General features: G+C 43.7%; 1 protein-coding gene across 1 annotated transcript; it reads left to right on the forward strand.

The window, feature by feature from the left end:
• The first annotated feature begins 18,459 nt into the window (after positions 1-18,459).
• Positions 18,460-24,448, forward strand: LOC134184771 (uncharacterized). The gene is made up of 5 exons (XM_062652517.1): positions 18,460-18,517; positions 18,575-18,657; positions 18,735-18,823; positions 23,525-23,753; positions 24,372-24,448. Exons 1-5 carry the CDS (start codon positions 18,507-18,509, stop codon positions 24,446-24,448), a joined length of 489 nt encoding a protein of 162 aa, XP_062508501.1. The 5' UTR covers positions 18,460-18,506.
• The last annotated feature ends 1,490 nt before the right edge of the window (positions 24,449-25,938 follow it).

The raw sequence follows: 25,938 nt of genomic DNA on the forward strand, positions 1-25,938 counted from the left end.
TGCAGATGATCTCATCATAGCGGGGAAACATGAACAAGAGTATGATCAAGCACTAAGACAGGTTTTGAACAGAGCCAGAGCCAAGAATGTGAAATTTAGCGCAGACAAGCTGCAACACAAGATTAGCCAAGTTAAGGACATGGGACATCTCATAGGGGCAGTTGGACAGCGACGAGATCCAGAGAACCATTACAGCTATGCCAAAGCCAACAGATCGCAAGAGTGTACAACGTTTATTAGACGGTTACTAGGAATGATCAAGAATTTAGCAGCCTACATTCCAAGAGAATCTGCCTCGCCGCTCCACTCCGAGATTTGATCAGCGTGGCCATGGACGGAGCAGCATGACCGAGCATGGGAACAAGTCAAACAGGTGCCTGCCAACGACTCCGTACTCACTATGACGCAAGCCGACCCATCAAAATTCAGGCTGACGCATCGCTCTCTGGACTGGGAGCGTGTGTCATTCAAGGAGGAAAGTGTCGCGTACGCATCGAGATCGTTGACATCTGCTGAACGTGCGTATGCGCAGATTGAGAAGGAAATGCTGGCAATCACGTTTGCAGGCAAGAAATTCCACCCGTACATCTACGAGAAAGTGACGCAGGTGGAATCCGATCACAAGCCGCTGGAGTCCATAATGACAAAACCACTGTGTGCAGTCCCTCCTAGGCTTCAACGGATGATGCTTCAGCTACACCGTTATGAGTTGGAGGTGCGCTACATTCCATGCAAAGATGTTTCAATAGCAGATGCTCTATCTCGGGCCCAATAGTCCAGTACCGAGGATGCGGACAATCAGATGACAACTGACGTCGAGCTGATGGTCCACCTTCTCACCAGTTTATTGCCGATGAGCTCCAGCAGGCGAGCAGAATTACAACAGGCAACAGCTCGAGACGGAAAGCTACAGAAGCTATTGACCATCATTCGGTCAGGATGGACAAGCACCATTGCGGAAGTACCAACCAACGTAAGACTTTCTGGACATTCAGAGATGAATTATAAGCAGACAACATGCTATTCAAAGGTACAAAGATCGTCATTTCCGCAGCCTTGAGACTGGAAATGCTGCAAATCATCCATGAACGGCACCAAGGGGTGGAGATAACAAAGGAGCGAGCCATGACCGTTATGTATTGGCCGGGCGTGACCAAAGAGATCAAAGACTAGGTGACCAAGTGCGAGACCTACCAACAGTTTCAAAGATCCAATGCCAATGTCAAGGAGCCTCTACAACCACACGAAATACCTCGGAGACCATCGGAGATACTGGCAACCGATATCATGACTCTCAGCAACAAAGACTATCTGTTAGTGGTCGACTATTATTCGAAATACGTTGAGGTGCCCATCTTGAAAGATAAGACAGCTAGATTCGTTATTACAGCCCTAAAATCAGTTGTTGCAAGGCATGGAATACCGGGCACATCCTATTGAGCGACAACATGCCATTTTCCAGCTAGCGCATACGGTCATTCGCTAAGGAATGGAGATTCATTGCAAAGACTTCGAGCCCCCAATACCCTCAATCAAATGGACTGGCGGAGAGAAATATTCAGACTGTCAAACAGCTACTACGCAAAGCCCAGCATGAAGGAGCCAATCCACACATTGCCCTTCTCAATACAGGAACACAGTAATACCCGAGCTGAAGGCTTCGCCGGGTGAACTACTAATGTTCCGTGCATTGAAGACCAAGTTACCTACCCCAACAGCCCAGACGCAACCGCGCTTAGCGACTGGAGTCACAGAAAGATTAGAAGAGAGGCAGAAGACACAGAAATTTTATTACGACCGTCACGCTGGAGTTCAGCGAGAATTATTGCAAGGTCAAAGCGTGAGAGTACTGTCTCATGCATAATTACAAATCCACCCTACCTGTTGTACATTTAATCGTGTTTTTGACAGCCTAGTCAGTCACAGAGAAACTTCTAAGTTATATTTTCATTACAAAATTATTTGCTGTTTCTCCGAGTCTAAATTCAAACCCCTTCACACCTTGACTAGAGAATGTAAAGTTGCCAAGTTGGGAAAAACATCATTATCTTTCTAAGTCTTGTCTGCGCATGTGCTGTAATGTATCATAGTAAACAAATTTGTGGCGTTTAGTGTAATTGGTTTTTACGCAAAAACTCGTTAATATTTACACACTACCATCTAGCATTTCGTCCAACCGTCGTTGGCTCTGCGTATCGCTTCGCGGAAGACTGTCAAATAATTCCGTACCAGATAGATCAACAGGAATTGACGCCCACGCTGTCTGCACTGACGCCCAGAGATCGGCTGCTGTTCGAGGGTGCAGACTCACTTTCAGCTAGAGCCACAGATGTTCTATTGGATTGGCGTCTGGAGAGCGAGACGGCCACTCAAGAACAGTGACGTCATTGGCACGAAGCCACTCTTTCGTCGAAAACGCAGTGTGGGATTTTTGCGAGGTCGTCGAGCATTGAGACCTTACTCTGACAGGCGTCTACTGATGAGGAAATGTGACACAGGCTGGCCAGTCACGACAGTCAAGTCTGCTTGAAGCTCTCGCAGAGTGACTTGGCGATCTCGAAGAACAGCAAATCGATATGTCGGTCAATTCGAGTTTTTGTTTTTGTGCCTCGGCCTGGTCTTCTTTTGTAGTCGCTGCTGTCGTTTTGAAGCCGTCTGATAACATTCTGAATTACTCCACGAGAGACTCCTACAGCTCCTGCCACTTCACGTTCTGACAACCCGTTCTCAAGATGGACTTCGTTTTTTGTAAAATCTTGGGGCTGCACTGCTTTCCTTGAGGCATGGTTACACATGAATTAACAACGCAAATAATCGGAGCAAGGACTGAAATTGGAACGAAAGGATGACTAAACTGTAGGGTTGCCGACGTTCGCCGCTCTGTCAGCTCAAACAGCGTCTAAATACAGGACAATTTGGCGCCATTGTCTCAACTTGCAATATTTTGAACCATTAAAGAATAACCGGAAGTAACGAATTTAAGAATTTCTACGTTATGCAATAAGAAATAACATTGAAGTCAACAGTTTTGCGTCTTGTAATCATTAGTGCATTGATTTAGTGCTTTTGTTTGGTATTTTGAACAATTACAGATCATAAGAACGAGTTTGTTACGTCATAAACAATTTGCTCATTTGCTGCCAAACAAAGACAAAACGGCCATTTCTAGCAACTTGACGATGCATTTAATATTAAGTTCTCTCAGAAGTAGAAAGCATATTAAGGAAACTGTTTAGATTGGACATTTGTGGTTTACTGCCAGACAAACGCACTTCGATTTGTTTAGTGAAAGACGAACAAAATCATTTAGTTGCTGCTCTGACTCTAAGAGAACAAGTATTGTTATATGTTGGTAGTTCAAAGTAATCATGAAAGGAACTTTTGGTATAATTTTACACCATTCACACTTTTTGTTCGTCACGTGAGTACGGCGGATTTATAGTTTTGCAAGAGTCTGTACAAAGAGGCATTGTGATATCTTCTATATACTGGATCGAACTACTGTTCCCGCTCACGCTGTCTCAACCGGGTTTCCCGGATTAAGCCAGAGTCCCGTACTACCGCATTCCTTACCCTCTCCTCAACAACAACAAAAATAACACAACAAGACAAACAATTACAGTTATATTGTTAACTACTTATAAGTTCAGTTTCTTCGGTGCCTTCTCACTCGTTGCGACCTAAAGGGGTTCAGTCATCTGGAGTTCTCTCTCTTCCGTTCTAATAGTATCTGCTGGTGTGAGCCGAGATTCGTTGTCTCCCTTTTGAGGGATCTCCCCTTCTCTGTCTGGTGTCTGTTTGTACCGGAGACCGTGCCGAAACTTGTTCGTCCTCCTTTCCTTGAGAATCTCTCCTATGCTCTTCTGTTTGTTGTTAGGTCTCTTTTTGTTTCTCTTGCGCGTGTGCCGCGGGCTAACATCTCCTTTGTATATAACTGGTTGTTTGTCCTCTGGTGTGCCATTGATGTTCGCCACATTTTCCTCACTTTTGTATCTGGCTTTAATGTGATCCTGATGCCGCTTTACGATACGTCCGTCCTGCAGCCAGCAAGTAAACGATAAAGGGCAGCGCTGTTTTCGAATCTGTGCTCGAATCAATTGAGGACCAGTCCCAAAATTGCGGATATATACATATTGTTGTGTTCCAAATGACTGGTTCCGAGCCTTGTTGTCATGATGTTGTTTCTGCTCACTGTTTTCTACGTACTCTCTCTGCAATGTTTGGTTTCGCCCAAATCTAACAAGGTCTTCGGTTTTCGCCCGAGGAGTAGCTCGGCTGGTGTTATTCCCGTTGTCGTGTGAGGTGTGTTTTGGTAGGCCATTAGCACTCGTAATTTTTTCTGAAACGTTTCTACTTCCATCTTTTTAAACCTTGTTTCAAGGTTTGTACCATCCGTTCGGCAATCCCGGCTCTGACTTGATGTGTGCGATACCGTTGAATCTGCAAAACAACTCAAATTCTTCACTTGTCAAACAAGAGCCATTATCGGATCTACATGTATGATGTCCGGTATACCGTGAGTTGCGATGGATGCTCGGACACTCTCAATAGTTGCCCGCGACGTAGCTTATGACACGGTGTGTACCTCAAACCATTTTGAAAACGCGTCAACTATGACCAACAACATTCTTCCCATAAACGGACCCGCGTAGTCTACGTGTAATCGCGACCACGGCCGGCTTGGCCACTCCCACGGATGTAATGGAGCCACCGAAGGCATCTTCCCGTGTTCCTGACATTGATCACATGATTTCACTACTCGCTCCAAATCAACATCTATTTTCGGCCACCGCACATACTCTCTTGCTAGGGCCTTCGCTTACAAATGCCGGAATGGCCCTCGTGCAATATGTCTAGCACTTTTGTCCTTCGTTCGTGGGGAAATACTACACGGTGACCCCACGTTACGCATCCGACATGTACTGACAGTTCATTTTGTCTGTGCCAGTATATGCTTTGAAGTCCTCCCTGTCTGCATAACCGGTATTTGACAACGATTTTGGCCATCCAGTCATCACCCACGAACGGACAACTCACAAACAAGGGTCTTTACCCGTTTGAGCCTTTATTTGTTGAGCCGTTACTGGCGATTTGTCTAACTGCTCCATAACTAAAACAACTTCACCCGGCGCTTCCTCCTCGAGTTCCTTAACTTGTAGTGGTAAACGGCTCAATGCATCTGCATTTCCATTCTGGGACCCTGCCTTGTATCGTAAATGGTAGGTGTAAGCCGCCAATTTAAACTCCCAACGTTGAACTCTACTAGAGGTCATTTCGGAAATAGATTTCCCTTCTTGAATGAGTTCAATCAGCGGCTTGTGGTCCGTCGTGAGAGTGAACAACCGGCCAAACACGTACTTATGGAATTTATCCACGCCAAACATCAGGGCCAACACCTTCTAGTCGAGCTGAGAGTATTTCTTTTTTGTATTGTTCAATGAAAGCGACGTGAACGCGACCGGGCGTTGCGTTCCATTTGGCCCCCTGTGAGACATGAATGCGCCTACTCCGTACGGAGAAGCGTCGCAGGATACTACAATGTCACGTGGAGATCATAACATGCCAACACTTGATAGGACAACTTCCTTTTGGCCTCCTCGAACGCTATCTGCTGTTTACGTTTCTAATGCCAACGTATTCTTTCTGAAGCAGTGCATGTTACGGCGCTAGTGTAGTGGAAAGTTGAGGTAGAAACCTGTTGTAGTAGTTTATTAGTCCCAAAAACCTCCGTAATTCCTGAAGGTTACGCGGAGACGGGGCTTCCTTGATTGCTTTCACTCTGTCTGGATCGGGGTGAATGCCTGGTCATCTATGTCTTGTCACTACCTCTGCTACCCGTGGCGTATTCCTGATTCTAAAAATTTGGTGACCGTCTAATTTCAATTGCTGCAGCCAATTCCTGCCCAGTAAACTGGATCACTTGCCCCTGACAATCAGCAGTGGAAGCTTGACCCTCTGTCCCGTAGTGTTGACGCCCACTAGTACCTGAATATCTTCTACCACTTGAATAGTGTCTTCTCTGTACGTCTTCAATTGCTTGTTGGTTGTTTTCAACGTAGGAGTCATCCGTCCTCTCCATGTTCGCCGATATGACTCTTTCGATATCAAAGACACCGACACCCCTGTGTCGAGTTCCATATTTAGTGCCTTGCCGCTGGCTACTACTGAAACGCAAATCGGTTCAACTCTTCCTGGCACTGTTTTCTTGACGTAATATGTGTTTTTCTCAATTTCGTCCTCTGTCTTTAGTAACTCTTCTTCGTGTACCATCTTTGTCTGTTGAGGTACGCGGTGTTTTCATAGCACTCTTTTTCCTAGTGCTTGTCCTTGCTCGGCAAACTTCGGCGATGTGCTCCGTGTCTTGCAAACAAAACACTCCGTATTTTTGAATCTACAATTATTGGGTGTGTGGTTTGTTCCTCCGCGCCTTTGGCAGTGCAAATTACGCCTTGCTAGGGTGCTACAACCCGATCCTTGGCCTGACTCCTTGAGTTGATGGACCGATTCCTATTGAGTTTCGTCTTCCTTTACCAACTCCTGCACTGCTGCCACGTTTTTCCAGCTGTCTCCGCTGATCTAGCAATCTCCCAAGCCTTCTTGAATGTCAAATTGCTCTCAGTAAACAGACGTCGCTTGGTCCAATCATCCCTCTCTCCACACACCAATCTGTCACGAAGGTGGTCGTCTAGACGATCTCCAAACTTACAAAACTCTGCTAGTTCCCGCAGGTTGAAAAAACCTAGAGGCATCTTCCTCTAACTGTTGGATGCGTGTGTTGAATTTGTATCTCTGGACTGTCACTGTTGGACGAGGGTTGTAGCAATTCTGTAGCGTTTCGCATAACTTTTATACGGCGTGTCTTTAGGCTTGCTGGGTCCTACCAGACTACGTAACAGATGATAAGTCTTCTTACCACATCAGGTCAGCAGAATTGCTCGTTTCCTGTTTTCGTCTCCATGTGATATGCCATTTGCTACAGCGAACTGTTTTAGGCGTTCCTGACATGCACCTCATTCTTCCGTCTTAGCTTCATATTCCTCAAATCGGTTGATTGGAAGCAAAATCGGAAACTGACATGGCATGACCGCCTGTGGGACCCCCTCCCCAACCTCATTAGCCTGACCTGGTTCCGCTGCGTAATCGTGCTCTTCTTCCGTAGTTGATCCTCGTCGCCAATGTGATATCTTCTATATATTGGATAGAACAGTTGTTCCCGCTCACACTTTCTTACTCGGGTTTCCTGGATTAAGCCCGAGTTCCGTACTACCACAGGTACCTAGTGGGAGCCGGCGGTGATTGCAGCTAGAAATGAAGCACCGCGTACATACTTTCTCCATCAGGGAGGCAGCGCACTTAGAAAAAAATCGACGTCATCTTCGTCCAACCAAAGAAAACATGGCAGGTGCCAGAGCTACAGATACCATCAAAGACAACTACTCTTCGTCAGGCGCAGACATCTCAACAGATCAGCCTCAGGCCACCGAACAGACTCCGGAAGCTGCAATTTAAGCGCTCTACATAACAGCTAGTGGACGCGAGATGAAGAAACTGCCGAGATTACACAATGTGAAAGAAAAGATGTGATAGACACGAACTTGTTTAGCTTAGACACGTGTCTGTAGTGACGTAGAGTGCGTTAGAGTGGTGTCTGGTTTTTAGTTTTTACGCAGAAGAGGTAAAAAGCTAGCGTGCGTTAAAGGCACGCCCATTAGCGAATTTGGTCTTTTCTAGGCGTTGTTTGCTTTGTTTCTGTGCTACTGTATGTCTGGGTGTACTCTAAATAATGACTAATAAGAGACGCTTTTGTGAATTTTTGTTTACATGTGGACTACACATGGTTACGCTGTCGGTGGTTTACAATGTTCCGTCTTTTCGTGGTTCTAGAACCTTGTTCTTTATTGCCTGTGTGAGACAAGATGAATCGTTATAGAATGCTCTGTTGTAAGTTATCCTAAGTTATCCTACTGTTTTCGGTAACGACCACAACTCTGGAAGATAGCGTGCGTTAAAGGAACGCCCACATGCGAATTTGGCTTTTAGCTAGCAAGGCAGGCAAAACGTAACGGTAACTACAGACAGACGTTTCCAACTGGTAATAAACCTTACTCTAACTCTATTAGGATTCTGACAGCGACTAATATTCAACTTTCTACCTGCAAAGCAGTCACCTACGGTACGTACACGTACAAGATAGTACGACTTTCACGTATTCCGCTTGACCCGATAGAGCGAAATCGTAGGAGTTACGAAATGTGGCAACGCTAATCTATCAAGTAAGTATGGTCGAACGAATCCGTCGATTCCGGCCTCTACCTCCTCACCGGCTAATTGCACCAGGCAAACGCGCGTAAGCGTTGCTTCTACCACGAAAATGCAAGGAATTTTATAATAAAAAGAGTCACGAACACTCAAAGGGTACATCTGTAGTATCCCGGACGGTTATAGGTTGTTCACGTGTACTATATCTTTTGTGTGTAATCTGCTAGCATAGTGTCTCTGATAATCACATTTTGGCGACGAGGATGACAGAATCTAATGCCGCTGCGGGTAGTGTTCCTACGACCGGGACAAGCGACGCCCAGGTGTCTACAGAGGTGAGGCCCCTTTTATTGGTGGACCGGTTTCTGGACTCTTTGAAGCGTTTGACAAGTACACAGACGACTGGAATCATTGCGCGGAACGCATGACATTCTACTTCGCAGCCAATAGTATTAAGGACGATGTTCAGAAGCTAGCAGTCTTTCTTTCAGCAGTTGGCGCTAAACGTACAAATTGCTGCGCAGCCTCGTAGCTTCTAGCAAATCTGGGGACACGTCTTTTCAAGCCCTTTGTGACGTTCTCAGTAAGCATCATAATCCACGTCCTTTAGTAACGCTGCAACGCCTGCTGTTCAACAGCCGTGTTCGCCAATCAGGTGAGTCTATTTCTGTATTCGTTTCTTCGCCTCGGGAGCTTTCAGAATATTGTGAATTCGGAGAATCATTGGAATACGTGCTCTGGGATCGTCTTGTGTGCGGCGTTCCGAATGAGCGTATCCAACGAAGGTTTCTGGCGGAACGGAATCTGTCTTTTGGTAGAGCATGAGACATAGAGCGAGCCATGGAAGATGCCAACAAAAACACGGAGAAAATCCAAAAAGGCTGCACTAACGGTGTCTCACTACCGACTACGGCAGAGGTCCAGTACGTTCAGAAACGCCAAAAGAACATTCTACCTTTGCTACCGTTGCCGTGAATCTGGCCACAACTCGGCTAGTTGTCGGTTCAAAAACGCAAAGTGGTTTTCTTGCAGAAAACTGGGGCACGCGGCGAAAGCGTGCAGATCAAAGGGCACACCTGAATAGGCAGTCTTATCAAAGCTAGCACGAGCTAACCACACCCTTAAGATGGACTATCAGCAAGACGGAGGAGATTAACACAGTTTGGAATACATCCACAGAATCAACGAAGGGAAGCCAGCTGCCATTACAACTCAGTTATCAGTAAATGAGACACAGTTAGAGATGGAGTTGGGTACAGGTGCGTCTTGCTCTGTCATCTCTGAGGAGACCTACAGAAAGATATGGGGTCCTAATCCACCTTTTCTGCGGGACACTCTCACGGTATTGAAAGCATATGAAGGAAAGGCCATTCCAGTACTAGGCGTGTTACTAGTTTAAGGCAAAGCAAAAGCAGAGGACAAGCTCCAGGCCTTGCAGTTGCATGTTGTGCGGAAGAAAGGACCTACTCTCCTGGGCCAAGACTGTCTATCATAGATCCGCGGAGAGATCTTTCAGGTAAGTCAGGACCGAGAGCTGGACCGAATTTTGGGTGAATACCAGGATGTTTTTGAAGATAAATTAGGAAAGTTGCGTAGGATTTAAGCCACAATCCATGTCGATCTCAACACTCCACCTCGGTTCTTCAAAGCTCGCAAGATGCCATATGCACTTGAGAAGAAACTGAAAGAGTCTTTGTTTAGGATGCAAGATCAAGACATCATTACCCCTGTACCATTGTCTAACTGAACGGCGCCTGTGGTGGCAGTAGTCAAAGCCGATGGGTCGGTGAGAGTTTGTGGAGATTACAAACTGACAGTGAACGAAGCCAGTGAACTGGATAAGTACCCACTGCCAGACATCGATGACTTTTCCTAGTTGGCAGGAGAGCAAACTTACAGCAAATTAGACCATAGCTAGGCATACCAGCAAGTAGTGCTCAAAATAATGTAGCAGGAGTATGTTGCAATTAGCACCCACAAGGGGCTATTCTGTTTTTTTACCGGTTACAATTTGGTGTTCATTCATCCCTTCAATTTTCCAACTGATAATGGAAGTGTTGCTGCAGGGCCTAGATGGGGTGGTGGTGTACCTGAAAGACATTTTAAGAACGAGAAGGAGCAGGAAGGAGCACCTTCAGCGCCTTGAAGAGATCCTCAAACAGCTTCAAGATGCAGGGCTCCGAGAGAAACGTGACAAGTGCAGATTTATGGGGAAGGACGTTATGTATCTGGGGCACAGAATTTTCGCCCAGGGGTTGCAACCCACAAAGGACAATATGAGGCTATTCAGGTAGCCCCAACACCAACTGGAACCTCTGAGTTGAAAGCCTATTTGGAATGCTTACGTATTATGACAAGTTTTTACCTGATCGGTTCTTCGTTCTGGCACTACTCTATTCTCTGCTTAAGAAAGGGTCACCATAGGTATGGACCAAGACACAGGAAGACGCTTTCGTCGCATCCAAGGCACTCTTTACTTCATCACGAGTGTTAAACCACTTTAATCCAACGCTGCCAGTGATTCTTCCCATTGCCTATGCATCTCGCTTATTGTCAGAAGCCAAGCAGAACTATTCCCAGCTAGATAAAAAGGCTTTGGCCGTGGTTTGGGTAGTGAAGAAGTACCACCGCTACGTGTACGGCCTCTCAGTCACCTTGATTTTACATAAAGGCCCTTCTGTTGACTTTTGTCAAGGGAAAGTGGTACACCTGATGGATCAGCTGGAAGCCTTGCCAGTGACCAGTGCCCAAATTAGAGAGTGGACTACACAGGATCCTGCACCTTCCTGGTGATGGAATTTACCTGGGTGAGATTGCCTGCCACAGTGGCGAAAGACTTGAAACCTTACTGGTTGAGACGATACGAACTGTTCGTGGAGGAGGGTTGCCTCATATGGGGACTCCAGGTGGTCATTCCGACCTCAGGCAAAAGGGACATGTTAGAGGAGTTACATCAAGCTGATCCTGGTATAGAGAGCATGAATTGATTGGCCTGGGCATTGATGTGGTAGCCCTCTATAGACACAGAAATAGCGGCCACCGTTAAGCATTGTGGATCGTGCCAGTTGAACCAAGCCGGCGGCGGTCCCTCTGCATCCTGGGTTGGCCCCAGAAGCCCTGGTCGCCTACACATTGACTATGCGGGTCCCTTGGGGAGATGTTCCTCATTGTGGTGTATGCACGCTCAAAATGGATGAAGGTACTGCGTACGAAGAAACAGGAGAGTTGTCTGCTGTCCATGGTCTTTCCGACTGTATGGTTTCTGACAATGGGCCCAGCTTCACGGAACGTGCATTCACCAAGTTTTTGACACGTAATGGCATACGCCATATCAGGGTGGCGCCTTACCACCCTGCTTCAAACGGACTGGCTAAGCGAGCGGTCAAGACTTTCAAAAGCAACCTGAGAAAACAAACGAGTGGAACACTAGACGCCAAAATTGCCCAGTTTTTGTTACATTATAGCGTCAAGCCTCATACAACTACAGGGTTGCTACCCTCAGAACTTTTTATTGGTAGAAAACTTAAAACTAGTTTGGACTTGATTCACCCCGGAGTTGGCGGACTACGTGCAGCAGCAGCAACAGCAACAGAAGCGACACCATGACCGCACACTAAAAAACGGAGATTCAATCAAGAAGACACCATTTATGCCCGAAGCTATACGGCAGGGAGAGTGTGAGTTCTGGGTAAAGTTGTGCAGGTAACAGGACGTGTCTCCTACGAATGTAAATTGGACAACACCAATGGTATTGTCAGAAAGCACGTGGATCAACTCTGACATCGTTACCCAGGTCCAGAACCAGAGACCCGTACAACGGAGCGTCAAGTCTCCACATCAACTCCGAGACAGGGAGGAAGCAATGTGCCAGCCTCAAGCGACAAACCAGCAGTATGAGAATTCTCTGTGAACTTGACCAGCAGAGCCAGATTCTACAAGGCAAGAGATCCAGGCGAAACCTCCAACGGCCATTTTTAATGAAGTTTATACCAGCCCGTTACCAGTCCACCGGTTCGACTCTCTCAGCGGGTGAGGAAACCACCTGACAGATTAGACCTATAGTGTTTCTAAGTTGTATGGCTGTTGTGTTGAGGTATGTTTTTGTTTTGGGGTTGCTCAAGTTTTAACTCTAGGGGAGGGATGTAGTATTCGGGACAGTTAAAGGTTTTTCAAGTGTATTATATCTTTTGTGTGTAATCTGCTAGCAGAGCGTCTTTGATCATCACAATGCGGTTGTTGCAAGACTGAAGTAGGCACGTGGTTCAAATACGGGGCTTAGAATGTGCTTATGGCTGAATAGTAAGACCGTTCAAAAAGTCAACTAGCTTTCTATACCTCCTCTGGTTTCCACGTAAGTTGAGCTAGTAATCTTGTGTCAGCTGTCGTTCAACAATATATACTACCAGTCAACAAGCATTACAGTGGCGCGGCACCGCTACCGTTGAGCTGCGAGGCGTGCATTGTAAACCTGTCCTGCAGCTGGTTCATCTTCCTAGTGGTATTCGTTCGAATGGGATCCACGGACTGAGAAGAATCTTTCATCCCAATGGGATTTTGGAAACGTTGAATTTTCTAAATGGAATAGATACACAATTCGGTCACTTTCACACAGTCTTCGAAGTCTAGTAATTCCTCGCGCTGTAATTATAACACGTATTGTATTGCGAAATCCCAAGACGAATTCGTTTTGGTACGTTAAGCGTTATCTAATAAATTTAAAATTGTCCGTGTTGTTATGAAAACAACCTAAAAAGCTTTTGGAAGTCAGAAAAGCAAATCAAAGTTTGTCAGCCCTGTTAACCAGACCGTACTCGCGCATCTCGACGGCTAGATTCGACGCTTTCATGACATGTTCGTGTCTTTCGTCTGCCGATGTTAAAAAGTCACTCCTTTTTTAAAATAAAAGAAAATACTTTGAAACATCTCTGGATCGGTCGAAATTTTATTTAGACTAATTCGTTCCAAAGGAATTTTGTTACCTAGCGTAATCTTCTGAGCGCAAAACACGACAAAATGGTACAGGCTAAACGTATCAAATTACGACATTGTTTTCACGATGGCCATTGATGATGATGATGATGATGATGATGATGATGATGATGATGATGATGATGATGATGATGATGATGATGATGATGATGATGATGATGATGATGATGATGATGATGATGATGATGATGACGACGACGACGACTATGATGATGATGATAATAATGATGAACCTGTGCATCTTTTAATCTGAATCCTTCGTGCAAACGGGATACGAAAAATGTCTTGCAAACGGGATCGGAGCCGCGTGCTGATACCGACCGCTTCAACCTCTTCATCGATTACAATGCAACGTCTCTGCGCTTACTCTAGCAGTTCTACGGCAGCGCTCTAGAAGGCGACGCTGAGGTCGTCATTTGCCTAGTGCCTTTCACTGTGCCAAATGCACCAAAACATGTACATCGCTTTGCAACTATTTTTTGCAGACTTGAAAAAAATAAAAGAAGACAACAGAACAAGTTTGGAGTCGCCGCGTTGTTTCCTCGATTTACTACGAAAAGGATCCCGTTTGCACGAAACTTCGTGCAAATAGGATCCCACATGTTCTTCTCTACAGATCGCTTTGCAACTATTTTTTGCAGACTCTAAAAAATAAAGAAGACAACAGAGCAAGTTTGGAGTCCCTGCGTTGTTTTAGTTAATAGTTTTCAAATGAGAGCATAGCCTGTTGTTTGTTCATGCACTAATAGAAGAAATACCGCTGAAACACGATATAATAATGATGTGTCTGCATGACAGAGGGGTGCACCACGGCGCCACCTTGGTCAATGCAAGGGTACAGAGTCCACAGGAATGTACTGGATGTCCGTGCTATTGCGCTAGAAAATAAGTTAATGTACCTACTGCACTATCCCGCGATTCAAGCAATTAGTGTACGTGTACACGCACGATCTAGAGAGCTACATCTAAAATTAAGTTATCTACGGTGACAACGTAATACCCACAGAAATGATCTATTACTTTGAAAGCTACTAAGAATTTTAGTTTTCTCTAGAAAGATATTGCCGTATGTCACTTTCTGCTGCGATGGTGCTTGTACCTGTGTTCGTAATACAATGCTACCAAGAAAGCGTCACGGGATGTCCTCTTTATGTCTTTGACCTTTGTTTGCGTTGCATATTGCTACGATAGTGTTACACTAGCAGCTACTTGGATCCAGGTTCAAAGTGCAACACGTCTAGTAGACATGTCACAATGACATTCAGCTGTCAGTGCAAATTACATAGAAGCATCAAAACTCTGTAAAAAGAAATAATTATGTAGCTCTAAAAATTCTTGTACAGTATTTTACAGCTATAAAGCAAACCCAAGTTGTCAATGATGCCATGCCAGACTATGCTAGAGACTAAGACTATGTAGCTTAAAGCGATTCAGTTTGTTTGTGTTTGCTGGCGTGTGCCGATTTAGACCACCATTGACCAAAGATCAGTTGATGAGGATGATGACGACGACGACGACGACGACGACGACGACGACGACGACGACGATCTATATGTAAATGTGTCTAACAACTCAGACTAATATGTCTGATCTTCCATTGTACTCTGCTACACAATTTGTCTGTATATACACACATTACGAGAAACAGAACAAATAGAACAAGACGGAAACTAGACTACAGCTGTTTACGCACACTACAAAACTTACTATGTTAGACAACCTAGAGAGGGTAGTTTCACTATTTGACCTCGAGAAGCCAACTAGGAGCTACTGCATACATTAGATAGATGGCATGTTCTACGTACGTTCAAGGGTGCTTCGTTGTTGAACTAGAAATAATTTCTTTGTGTGACTACAAATCACAAGTGTCTTCCTCATACCCACGAAAAGCATTTACTAGAGAGGAGGATCACTTCATATAGTAGGTGTAGGAAAGCCACTCACCAAAGCGCTGAGGATAGGTAGGAGCCTATAGCTAGATTCTACAGCATACGTTACTCGTTTTTACCACAACTAGCACAATGAATTGTATAAACTACGAAACTTTTTCGAAGAAACCGACAGCAAGCATACAACTCATCTGCGACATATCAACATTTCCTGTTATTGAATACTTCTTTTCATTAGATAGTCACTTGTAACTTGAGACAATCAATAGTCTCACAGAAATCATTTCTAAAATGACTCTAAGACTGACACTATTTGAATTCTCTTGTAAAGGTTTACTTTTGGATTATGGAGGCAAAAGTGTTTTGCGAGACTTCCCATCCAGACACCAATATAATGTATTAGATCCATATCATTAAAATATTACAAAAAATTCGATAATACATACGTCTAAATCTATCTATTACATATAGAAAATTCAGTAAGTCTATGGATTTGTGTTTAGTGAATAAATATATATAATCAGATAACGATGTACTTTGTTCTATCATTCGAGAATATTTTGAAATAAGTTAACAGATTTCTATATTTCTAATATTTTTACAAAAACTTGTAATACATATATAATATAACAGACAATACAAATATTTAAATACTTAAATATAATCCTATTATAGGCAACTAACCTTTCATAAATTTATGTAATCGTGTAGAATAATGTTTTAATTAGATAAATTTTTTAATTAATATAATACAAATTTGTTTTTGACTACTATTGTCTCAATCTACAATTTTATAAATAAAACAATTAACCACTGTGGCATTCGGGGTTTCATAGGCGGGGCAGCTCAGTCATTTGGATAGCCGGCTAACGAATACATGTTTTCTTTGTTGTGTTCCTTGTGTTCAATTACATTTATTCTTACCAAACTTTGAGTCTTATGCTACAGCCATGTAACGTTTTTACATCAATGTCATTATTTGTGGCACGTTTAGAGTTTTGTGATGTTTTCCATAACTGCTATAGATAGTTGTTACTGAAATGACCTGAGCCTTCAAATTTAATTTTTGCATATAAATAGTTTCTATAATATAACAAGACTTTCGTTCAGTACACACCAAGTAATTCTTTGCTTTATCTTGATGTAGAACCGATCTCAAGTGGCTTCTCTTCACGTAGATACTCAATCTGTCACTAATCTCTATTTCGATTTTGTAGCAATGGCGTTTGAGTTTCGTGCAAACGGGATCCTTTTTGTAGTAAATCGAGAAAACAACGCAGCGACTCCAAACTTGTTCTGTTGTCTTCTTTTATTTTTTAGAGTGTGCAAAACATAGTTGGAAAGCGATCTGCAGAGAAGAACATGTGGGATAACATTTGCACGAAGTTTCGTGCAAACGGGATCCTTTTTGTAGTAAATCGAGGAAACAACGCAGCGACTCAAAACTTGTTCTGTTGCCTTCTTTTATTTTTTCAAGTCTGCAAAAAATAGTTGCAAAGCGATCTGTGACATGTTTCGGTGCATTTGGCACAGTGAAAAGCATTCTGCAAATGAGGACACCAACGTCGCCGTAAAGAGCGCGGCCGTACAACTGCTAGAGTAAGCGTAGAGACGTTGCATTGTTATCGATGAAGAGGTTGAAGCGGTCGGTATCAGCACGCGGCTCCGATCCCGTTTGCAAGAAATTTTTCGTATCCCGTTTGCACGAAGGATCCAAAATAAAAGATGCACAGGACCTAGATATTTAGACAGGGAAACACCTTCAGCATAGTCTGCTGGTCTACCAGGGACACTGTTTACATCTGGTAAGATACATTAACATAAACGCACAACAAGAAAGACTAGCGCAGTCTCTGAACACAAGACAGAGAGTTCCATTTGACATCTCCTCTCTGCTCTAGAGAACGCTTGTATGCCTCGGTTTTTGGTATTTTAACATACAACGTTAACATATCTGATAGTGATCAAGCGAGAGATCTCCTCAAGGTGAATAATTCTAGGCTCAGAAGTGGCATATTTCATAGCTAAGGAATTAAGATATCTGACAAACTTGAGTTAACTGAAGAGATGCATTGTATGCTCTCTTGCATGAACCATACAGATAGTTCTGACAGCTTCCTTTCAAGTTGCTCCAACCTCGGCAACTGAGATCTTTCACAAGCTTCCCATCCAGGTAGTGGTTGTAGAGAGCTGCCTTGTAGAAAGTGTAACGGGCATATCCAATTGCATGAAACCATTTAGACCATCTTGTCAATATGCAATTTCCACTAACAATTTGCCTTAATTAAATAATTTTGACAACTGTATTCGACGTTTCGAATTCATGTGCATAGCTTAAATATGTTGATAAAAATGAAATGGCACTAGTTCTCACAATAGAGGCAAGTCATTCGGTACAGCTCTGGATCGGTCGTATATGTCGAAATCCCATTCATATCTGGACGAATTCGTTCGAACGGGATTTTGGTACCTAGCGTAATCTTCTGTACGCAAACACGACAAAACGTTACACCTTAAACGTATCAAATCACGACATTGCTCTCACGATGCCCATTGAAACTTGTGGGCGTAAAAATCAAAGCGAGTTTTGTATATCCTTGTCGACCAGATTGTACTCGCGTCTCTTGAAGGCATTCTTACGTCGCCGATGATGAAAATGCAATATTACGGCACTAATTTCACAATTGTGTAACATGTTACTCGAAACAGCTTTAGATCAGTCTTAAATGTCGAAATCAATTTGTCCAAATGGGATTTCGACATTTTCGATTGATCCAGAAATTTTTAATTAAAGCACCGAATAACATGTTCCAATTGTGAAAACTAGTGCCATTGCATTTTCAGCGTTGGTGGACGTAAGATAGGCACATGAAACGTCGAATGCAGTCGTCAAGAGGCGCGACTCGGTACGGTCTGGTTGACCGGGCTGACTAACTTTGATTGGCTTTTCTGAGTCCCAAAAGCCTTTTAGGTTGTTTTCATAACAGCGCAGGAAATTTTTAGTTTATTAGATGACGTCTGATTGCAAAGCTTTACCAAGGCGAATTCGTCTTTGGTTTTTCTCGAAGACGTTTCTATCTAAAATGACTAGACTTTGCAGACTGTGTAAAAGTGACCGAAATGTGTATCTATTCCATTCAGAAAGTTCAACGTCTCAGCCGAAGAGGAAAAACATTAAAATCTCATTTGGCAAAATATTCTTCCCAGTCTCATTCGAACAAAAGAATCCCAGTAACTAGATAAACAGCTAGCTAATTAGGGACTAGGCCAAAGCATTGCTTGTTGTTCTTTGTGACGCAACAATTTTCATATTAATTTGTTGCTTACTACGTTTGACCTAAACCTTGTTCGCATCAGTATTTGCCAGCTATGAATTCAAAGTGAGTTATTTTTAGGGCATTGCTCAGCAACTTTCAGAAAAATTTCGATGTTGTTAGAATCTCGCACACTTCTGATATTATCGTGACAAAAGGTCAAGGCGATCGTGGTCGAACCAGGAGCACTGACGTAAACGTCGAATGTAAGTAAACGACAGTGTTCGTATCGTGCACTCTCTTTGTATTATATCATTTGAATTTAGAATGCGATGTTTTACAGTGTCATCAGATTTAGACGCATATTGGAAACGACAGTTTAGGAGTCTTCCCGAGGCTCAAATACAGCTCCGACAGATGAATTCTGAGATGGTTAGAATATTAAATATATGTGTGTGTGTGTGTGTGTGTGTGTGTGTGTGTGTGTGTGTGTGTGTGTGTGTGTGTGTGTGTGTGTGTGTGTGTGTGTGTGTGTGTGTGTGTGTGTGTATAGCCTTTACACTACACTTTCTAGATATTCACACACACGCATACTCACACACGATAAACATCTATCTCAGGTCCTAGCTGGACATCCCAATTTCTTGTCCACACCTTCACCAGAGAGAGAGATTTAGTTCTATGCTGTTAGTTCCTTGCTTATATTTGCGGTTTATGTGATTATTCTTGTAACCGAGAGAGAGAGATTTGGTATAGGTACCGTCGGCAAGAAAGTTACGTTACGTAGGACTCTAGTAGCTGGAGAAACGGACAATGTCAGAATGCAGGAACTGCGGACTAGAGCACGTTGTAGCTGTATTCATTAGTTTAATATCGCTCTGATGTGTATGTAGTTGCAGTGTTGTGTTGTTGACATAGTAAGGTGCGTCATTGGAACAATTTACAACATCTTGTATCAACGATAACAATCTAACCGTATCGCGCGTGGTTGATCGTGGTCAGTCGTTGGTCTATAGCCGCTATCTTTATATATATATATATATATATATATATATATATATATATATATATATATATAGGAGATGTGTGTGTGTGTTGTGTTGTGTGTGTGTGTGTGTGTGTGTGTGTGTGTGTGTGTGTGTGTGTGTGTGTGTGTGTTTTGTGTGGTGCTGTAGCTCAATAGGTCAGAGGGTGCATTTAGAGATTAAAACATCCGGAACCTTGCAGGGTTGTAGGTTTAAATCACAAAGATGGCGAGTTATGGCATAATTTCCTTAAGCAAGAAAAGTACCCACAATTGCTTCTCTCGACTCAGGAGTATAAATGTGTACCTGGTCATTGACCGGGGTGGACATGACCGCTGGCTTGGGAGTACATGTAACATAGTGCGGCACACGGGTACATGTAGGTTTTGGTGTCCAGTCCCAAAGCTGTGCCATTGTCAGTGCACCTGAAAGTTTCCGGCCAAGCTCCAGGTGGATTGTATAGCGCTTGCCCTAAGCCTCCACGTAGCGCATGGACTCATGATGGAGGCCCTGTCTCTAGAGACAAGGGGAGGTATCTCTGGAACTGACCTTACCTTATGGTCGACGTCGAATGACGTGATTTGTCCATTGTGTTGTGTGTGTGTGTGTGTGTGTGTGTGTGTGTGTGTGGGCGCGCGCGCGCGCGTAAATCACGATCTCCAAACGACGAGTCTGATCTCTACCGAATTTGGATTGCGCCACGCCAAATCCATAGATCTCGAAAGTCAGATTGGCGTCGTCTTCCGGACTTATCTCGGGTCGACACGATTTCCTGCCGATGGAACCCGCCTCGAACCCGTCTCTGCTCGCGCGCGAATGTCTCTGAAACAACTAGCCAATCGGATCTTCACTAAAATGTAAACTTTTCGTTACCAACGTCGGACGATATACGCGGAGCGTGTCTTTTATTGCAGGCGACGTCGAAAAAGGAAGCTATATTTTTGTATATCGGGATCTTGAAAAACGCCTACAGTCGTTTGCCGGTCTACGCCCGTCGAAGAGATTCCACGTTCCATACCTGTTCCCCGCAACGCCAGCAAAGTCTTCGAAGTGACGACACGAAGGAGCTAGCTGTCGAAGTAGGTCTTTGTTCATGTGTAGGTCTCGCATATACAATTACGTCGTCGTAGGTCACATTCCGTCGACGTCACGGCACTCCTGCGAAAATGGGGTAACGTTTTCTCAATGTCTTAGAAGAAAATGTACACTTGCATAGAACTATGCACGAGTGAGTTTCTTTCGCCGTCTAGAGCAAAAGTGCGTCACCTTGCGCTAGACTCCATCTTAGGAGCGTGTTGTTTATTGCTGGGACGTCGAAGACGCAAGATATTTTGTATATATCCGAGGCTTTAATTAAATTTGACTTTGTCTTCAATGGGATATATTAACCCTTTAATGACCTAGTCTCGAGTAGCCAGACCGTCTCCGCCGTCATACTTCCGGCGAGAAATGCACGGTCTGAGAAAATACCTAATCAATTCTTGTTCTGCGCTCCCCAAGAATCGTGGGGATAAAGACCTCTTTAAAGATAGCAGGAGGTCTAATTTGGTGTCACTCAATCGCATTCTGCTCGTCTCGCGTGCGTTAATTACTGGTCAATTACAATTGTAATTAAATACCAAAGATAATTACGGACGTCCTACTAATCAAAGCAGACATTCGCTCGTCGATCTCGTAGACGTTGAATAGCGCGTTGAATACAGTAGCGCAGAAACGAGACAGAAAAAGCGTAAATTTTGCCGCTCTGTGGTCGAATTCCCACAGCCATGATGATCAAGTTTCATGATTGAGAAAAGTTTACAGTCTCTCGACAAATACATGTAAGAACACCTAGGCGCTATATGTAGCGGCAGTCTACATTCAAACAACACGTTACAACAAGCTGCAACTGAATGAGACCAACGGACGGCGAAAGAGCGTACATTACTAAACAAAAGCAAGCCCATGCTTACGTCAGACTCACAAGATCACAACAATAGATGGAAATTAGCGCCAAGTCAGACGTCGATCGATGAAGACTCACGGCATCGCTGACAATTTGGCCACGTACGTCCCTCTTGCAACAAGACAGTAGCTCAAGGTTCACTATGTCGACGAAAGAATATCTAATTATAATGTATATGTTCACAGACATGACTGTTAAGCCTGGTTCACAATATTGACGCCGACGTCGACGTCGATGTCAATAATAGAAATGAATCCTAATCCAGCGTCGACGTCGACGTCAACATTAAAGGATGCAGCCGACGTCGAGGCGGTTTCATTGAAGTTTGACGCTCAGCTGAGCGTCGGCGTCATATTGTAAACCAGGCTTAATCAACACACGCAAAATGAGCGGAATGCGATTGCGTGACACCTGCTGATAGACCTCCTGCTATCTCTAGAGGTCTTTATCCCCATGGTTCTTAGGGAGCTGTAGTAGGATGGAGTAACTAGAGTGGAGGATGGACATGCGAGGCTAATCCTGGACGTGGTTAGAAGGTGGGACCCACTAGAGCTAGAGTTAGCTTCGCAGTGTGGATTGCAGACTCGGATGCACCGCCATCACCACTGAGTCTGGTTCTGTAAAGCCTTTCTGGGCGGGAGTAATATGTAACCAAATTCTTCAGCGCGTGTCATACTAAAATGTTATTAGCTAAGAACTGAGCTTTCGATTGGGCTTTGGCGTTGTTCTAGTCTCTGTACTTTTCGACATTGCAATTTTAGGCCGCTGTCGAGCGTTGGTAAGAGCGTAGCGATGAAATGGCAAATCAGAAATGGCACTTGCAGTGCATTAAGTTACACGCCTTTGAACGCGTACTCAGGTTCCCAGTTGAAGCTGCAATGCGTCATACGCTGTTTCTCTGGTAACCTGCAACGGAGAGAGAGGGAAACATGTCCGGTGTAAGCACCAATGTCTAAGCTTTGGAACAATACCTGTAGGACTAGAATCGCATAACGTCTACTAGCGCTCTAGCACGATATACGGGATAACATCTGTGAACAGCTCAAACGGGGGTGTATCCTGATTGTGGACATGTTTTTCTCCGCATCATTAATCTACTAAAAATCTAGCTGTTTTCACTGCTACTACATCTGGCCACAATAGGGTATGAAATGAGAACGAACAAAGTAGGTGGAATGTCAATATCAGCGACATTAGTAATCCAGTCAGAATTTGACTGTTTTCACTGCTACTAGATCTGGCAACAATAAGACACGAATTGAAAACCTACAAACTCACTTAGGATAGGTGGAAGGTCAAAACTACCTTGTCTGATATCAATTGTCAGCTCCACCAGCAACACAAAAAGATGCTAGAACCACAGTTTACAGTTCAGACGTTCATCTAAACATGATTAATCGTCTCCTGCATTGTATCGTAGACAGAACACTTGGTTTCTGCAAAGTTTGAAAGGCACGACGCCATTTTACACAGAGGTGATACACCACAGAACATGGTTTGATTGCGGCCCAAAATACCAGCTTGTGAGGCAACCATTCAGGTATCTATTCCAGCTTTACTCAAACTCAGTCGCTTTCTGTAACGGAGAAAAAAGTGTCCACAATTAGAATACACCCCGCGTCCAGGCTGTTTACAGACGTTATCCCGTATATTGTGCTAGTGCGCTAGCTGACGTTGTGCGATTCTAGTCGTACAGGTACCGTTACGAAGCCTAGACATTGGCGCGTATATCGAACATGTTTCACTGTCTCTTCGTGCAGGCTACCAGAGAAAACAGCGATTGTAACTCAAATTACCGGGGAGTGTCCACAATTAGGTACACCTACCCTATACTTAATTAATGAATGATAAATTGTCAGAGCTCGATACTCATGCAACAAGATAAATTAGCATACAACACTAAATTAATTAACTTTATGAGAATTCTGTCCTTAGCTGTTAATTATATAAATGAAATATACTTCATGAATGCATACAACGATAAGTTATTTTACTAACAACTAATAATCTAATCTACCCGTGCGGAGAACGGGATGGTGAGCTATTATAGTAGTTACTAGATATTGCCCTATGCGTTTCACGCACCATGTAAATATATATGCATGGCTTAATTAAAAAATTGTAGAATTAATGCATAAGAAATAGTGTCTGGTTTGTTATTAGACAACTGCTGATAAGCTAATTGAAGTAGGAAGAAAGTGCAAGTTGACACTGAGTCGCCAAGGATTTCTGATGAGTAATTGGTGTGAGCAGAAACATAGTGTTCTTCACAAAACCATTCCAGGATCTCGACTCGTCGATTGGTTACAATCTACCGTACGTGCTGTTCTCACTAGATCACAAGCATCAAACATTTGGCAGGTTTTGGTAGATGAGGAATTGTTAGACAATGGTAAGACGTTCTGTGCGATTTATCTAATCGTGAAGCATTATTGTTTGTCAATCAGCCAAATGTCTTACGATTGCCTTTTCTTTGCACTCACTATATACATAACTTAAAGTTATTACATCATTTAGCTAAACAGATTTATCTTTTAGCAACATGTTTTTGCACATGATTGTGAAGATTTCGTGTTTTATTAATGGACTGCTGGTTTCATAGTACCTGTAATCAATATATCCAATATACTCAAGCCAGTGGCAGTCTAGTCTCTCCCACCTTCGTCATTCCCCGGATTGTCAATCCTCGGCGGAGAGAGACCGGTACTGGACAGCCTTCTTTTGGTGTAATTAAAAATTTTAACTTTGAAGAGATCATATTTCTAGCAGACAGAGTATACATGCCGTTTAGTGGTGTCACTTGTATCATAATTTTGTGATTTGTTAGTAAGTGGTAATAATGGAAAACATGCACTTAGTAACGTCAGTGTCCAGTCCAGTAATAGTCTCTCTTCGTCGAGGATTACGACAATCCGGGGAATGACGAAGACGGGAAGAGACTGGCTCTAGTGTATATTATATCTAATTCTACACATTAGTGCATGGATTATAATTAATTGGCTTTGAAAAGGCTTTGGAGCACAAGTCACTCCAAAACTTAATGAAGAATCACTAGAAGTGCAAACCTTCGGCCAGTATGCACCTTGAAGATAATTAGTCGCGCTATGACAGAATGGTTTAAACAATACCAATTAACCGCCACGCACAGAGAAGTATAGAGCACACGAAAACCAGCTTTCGGTTAGATAGGAACAAAAGAAGCAGCGCTGATTTTCAGTGAACAAAACACGATTTCAGGCACCTACAATGTTTTGAGCTTTCAAAAGATGACACTATTGATGGAACAAGCATAATGTTACAACCTTTGCACTCTAGACGTCCAGTTCTTGGTGCAACTTCTCTAGGCGTCTGATTGTTTGTGCAGCTTTTGAAGTCGTAATGAGCCACTATGGGCGGTTTTAGGCGTGCCATAGGTAACACCAAAGCCAAAACAAAATTGGATGCGGGAAAACATGAACGTTACAAATGTAGCTAGATTATGCGTTGTTTGTACCCTCACGTACAACAAAAGAAACAGCTCGTCACCGATTTTCCAGCTCACAACAATCTAGACGTCTGGTTGTTTGTGCAGCTTCTCTAGACATCTGGTTGTTGTCGTAATGGGAGGAAACATGCACGTTCCAAATGTAGATCGCGTTGTTTCGAAGTGCTGGAACAAGTCAAATGTTACAAGTCGGGTAGCCTCGACGCGCCTTACGTGATAAAGTAACGCGCGATCATTGTTCTGTTTGTTAGTGGGCTAGTTACAAATGTAAAGCAAAACAAGCAGATCACCACCGATTTTCTAGCTCACATGAATGTAGACGTCTGGTTGTTTGTGCAGCTTCTCTAGACGTCTGGTTGTTGTCGTAATGGGGGAAAACATGCATGTTACACTGTACAAATGTAGTTGTTTCGAAGTGCTGGAACAAGCCAAATGTTACAAGTCGGAGAGCCTCGACGCTAGGCCAGCTGAATATCTTTGCCTTACGCGATGAAGTAACGGGCGTGATCATTGTTCTGTTTGTTGGTGGGAAACATGTTACAAATGGAGAGCAAAACAAGCAGTTCTCCACCGATTTTCCAGCTCATAAGAAAGTAAAAGTCTCGTTCTTTGTGCAGCTTCTCTAGGCGTCTTGTTGTTTGTGCCACTTCTCTACTAGCTAGACGTCGCCTACTGTACGTACAGTATTTACACAGCTATCCGTCTAACCACAATTTTGGTTGTTGTAATGAGGTGACCCCAGAGCCAAAACAAAACATCAATATGAGAAAACATGCCCGTGCACATGTAGATTAATTAGGCGTCTGTTCGCTCTGACTTTGGAGACCGTAACAAAAATGAATAGAGACGCACTAGCGTACTTACAGGTCAGCCGAGCCGCTTCGTCCGACAAACAGGCGCTGTCATGGACAATGCACGTTCCCCTTCGCAAATTCCCGTCAAGCGCCAAATTTCTGTTGAAGACGACACTAGTGATCTTTGCAACAACACCACGGCCGCTCAGCCACGTAAACCGAAAATTCAAGCTGGCAGACTGCAGAACCACTATGCAGAAACACTGTGGAACAAGTACAATGTTAAAAGTCAGATACGG

The sequence above is a fragment of the Corticium candelabrum genome, chromosome 9 (assembly GCF_963422355.1).
Source record: "Corticium candelabrum chromosome 9, ooCorCand1.1, whole genome shotgun sequence".
Classification (NCBI taxonomy): domain Eukaryota; kingdom Metazoa; phylum Porifera; class Homoscleromorpha; order Homosclerophorida; family Plakinidae; genus Corticium; species Corticium candelabrum.

Coding starts and splice junctions, on each gene's coding strand:
- LOC134184771 (XM_062652517.1), top strand. Junction 18,658..18,734: donor CACTGACGTAAACGTCGAAT/GTAAGTAAACGA, acceptor GATGTTTTACAG/TGTCATCAGATTTAGACGCA. Junction 18,824..23,524: donor GACAGATGAATTCTGAGATG/GTTAGAATATTA, acceptor GTTTGTTATTAG/ACAACTGCTGATAAGCTAAT.